This window comes from Charadrius vociferus, unplaced genomic scaffold (genome assembly GCF_000708025.1).
Source record: "Charadrius vociferus isolate BGI_N301 unplaced genomic scaffold, ASM70802v2 scaffold14, whole genome shotgun sequence".
Lineage (NCBI taxonomy): Eukaryota > Metazoa > Chordata > Aves > Charadriiformes > Charadriidae > Charadrius > Charadrius vociferus.
The window spans coordinates 7,750,672-7,753,396 of NW_009648876.1; the positions used below are offsets into that span (position 1 = coordinate 7,750,672).

The window sequence follows — 2,725 nt, forward strand, 5'->3', positions numbered from 1 at the left end:
CCGCGCCGGCCACCCAGCCCCAGGCTGACTTACTTGAGGAGAAGCGGGGGTCCGGGTTGGTGCCGTACCATCCTGTCGCCGAAGCGCTATTCCGCATGGTGTCCTGGTAAGGCGGGAGCTCGCTCATGTTGCCCAGGTTCCCATTGCAGTAGCCCCCCATCGTAGCATGGGAGAGCTGGGGGACCCCTGCCGCTGTCATATGGTAGGCGGCAGTCACTGTTCCGTTGTGGCCCATGGGGTGCTGCTGCATGGCCGGCTGAGAAACCTGAGACTGTCTGTAGGCTGACAAGGGAGCCCCCAAGTTACTGCCCTCCATGCCCACTTTCTTGTAGCTTTCCTCCAAAGGACTCAAGATGTCAGACACTGAGAAAGGAGTCGTATGCTTTGGGCTCATCGACATGATTCGGCGGCTGGGGAGAAAAAAAAAAAAAAAAAAAAGAAAGGGGGGGGAAATCTTTTTTTTTTTTTTTTTCCAAATATTCTGGTGTTGCCTTAACGCCGATCTTGTTGGATGTACACGTAACCGAGTGGACGAAGTCCGCCTTAATTGGATTGAGTGGAGGCTCAGGGCTGCCTTTCGTTTGTTTTAGCCAGACGCCAGGTTTTAGGCTGCCACCAGAGGCGGGGCATAGGCACTAAAGCAACAAGACAATAGAAGCCTACATCTTGCCCAAGATAATTAGCTTACATGCTGATGACAAGGTAAACACCTTTAAGTTTTACTTGTCAGGATTTTTTTTTTTTATGTCTTAAAAAAAAAAGAGAGAGAGCGGGAGAGAGAAGGGAAGAGAGAGAGAGAGACCCCGTGAGCACAACTCATTTTATTTTTCTCGGGGGTGGCAATATCGTGAACGGGAAATGGAAGGCAAGGCGAAAAGACCCCCATTTGACTGGGTGAAAGGATTTCAAATCAGCTCCCGGGTGGCAAGGCTGTCAGCCCAACCTTTGTGAGAGCTGGGGAGACGGGGCTGAATGCCGGTGAGCAAAAGGACCGAGTTCCTCCCCTCTCCCCCCACTAAGTTTGGTCTGGAGGGAGCCCCGCCGCCGGGACGGCAGACGTTTCCCTCTGGGCCACCGCTCCGCACTCCCCGCACCGGCTTGTCAGGTACCCCGGGCCGGCTGGTGGCTGAACAGCACTTGGGATTTAGCATCTCGGGAACCTTCTCTATGTCTGCCAAGACCCCCAGTGCGAGACCCCCAGTGCGAGGATGGTTTCTCTCTCTAAACCCATTAGTTCCGTTTACCTAGGGCTTTTTTTTTTTTTTTCCCCTAACTTCAGAGAGAGGTGGAAGAAGATGCAAGTTCGCAAAAACAAGCAGTAATTTAATTGCCTGGGGCGAGGGACTGCTGAAAAAATAGGTTAGCGCAAAATATCGCTCGTTATTCTCAAAGGCAAAGACTGTCACAGGCTCTCGTGGTCCCTCTGAACCTGAAGCTGCTTTCTAAGGTTATTTATACAGCACGGGAGCTGGATGGAGAAGACCTCTCAGGTCATCTGCTACACCACCTTGCCAATGAATTCCCAGCAGTTTCGAATAAACTGCAATTTCTGGCACTTTCGGATCTGTTCCCTGATCCGGTGTGAAAACAAAAGCGAGCCCATTCACAGCCACACACACGTACGTGCAGCCAGCAGCTAATGTCACTCGGGTCTTTGAAGAAATCTCCCAAGTTGTCCAGAGTCTCCAAAGCTTATATTTCGGGGTGTTCCCGGGCGCAGGAGAGAAACCTCCCCCGAGTGTTTCACACCCCGGCCTACGGTCCTGGCAAACCCCATGTAATACAGCGATTACCTGAATATTAAGAAAATTACAGCGAAGGTACAGTTAACCCAGTGACTTTGAAGTGTCAAGTAACTATTTAGTAATTGCACTTGTAAATATGTTTGTGCTCGGCTGGTTCGTGCTTAAAAATGCAAAAGTGCACTTGCTACCCGGGAATAACTAAATATCTTTGTCTAAAGTGGCAGCATAAATAGCCGGTCGCTTTGTGACTGTGCTTGATATTAGTACATAAGGATCATTTTGCTTCAATTGGGAGGCTCTCATTCACTAGGCAAGAAACCGTTTAGGAGAAAGTAGGTTCCCGTATGAGAGTTAACATCCTTCAAGTGTAAGCCTCAGCCTTGATTACACTTTAGCTCTGCAAGAGGTGAGCTTTTCCACACAAATATAATCGGGGGAACTTTCCTTCAATCAGGCCTCCAGCTCTCCTACATCATCTCAGCTGCCTCTTTCGGCACCAGCTCCCTCAAGGCTGAATACCCCGAAGTGGGCTTCTAGTGAATCTTCTGGGTCACCAAAGGCAGGGAAGGGCGACTTTGGGCTAGAAAGGCGTCTGCTTTTACTTCTTTTCTTTCCTCTTTTCTTTCCAGATCTTTAGGTCTTGTCTATCCAGATCCCTGGAAGATTTCTGCTCCCCCCCTTCCCCCCCTCCCTCCCCCCTTTTTTCCCCCTTTCTGCGCGTGTTTTTCAGTACGGTCTTTGGTTTTGTTCCTGCAGAGAGAGACACTCGACCTTGCCTTGGTGGTTTGTTTTTTTCACCTCACCCGGATTTCTCAGGCGCATCAGCTCCGTGCCTGTTTTATTAGCCTTAAAAAGGAGGAGGTGGATGATGGAGGAGAAAATAATTAAATACCAGAGGATTCACCAAAATTACGCTGCGGTCGGCTCAAATCAGAGACGAACGACAGCGACTGACCGCGCAATTTGCGGGGCAGGAGCAG

The 2,725-nt window shown here is 50.1% G+C and overlaps 1 protein-coding gene across 1 annotated transcript in view; it reads right to left on the minus strand.

Annotated features, from left to right (window-relative positions):
• The window catches only part of NKX2-1 (NK2 homeobox 1), a 6,529-nt gene that overhangs the window by 1,458 nt on the left and 2,346 nt on the right, over positions 1–2,725 (minus strand). Inside the window, 1 exon segment of the mRNA XM_009886957.1 lies at positions 34–410. Within this exon segment, the coding sequence (XP_009885259.1) occupies positions 34–410 (377 nt within the window).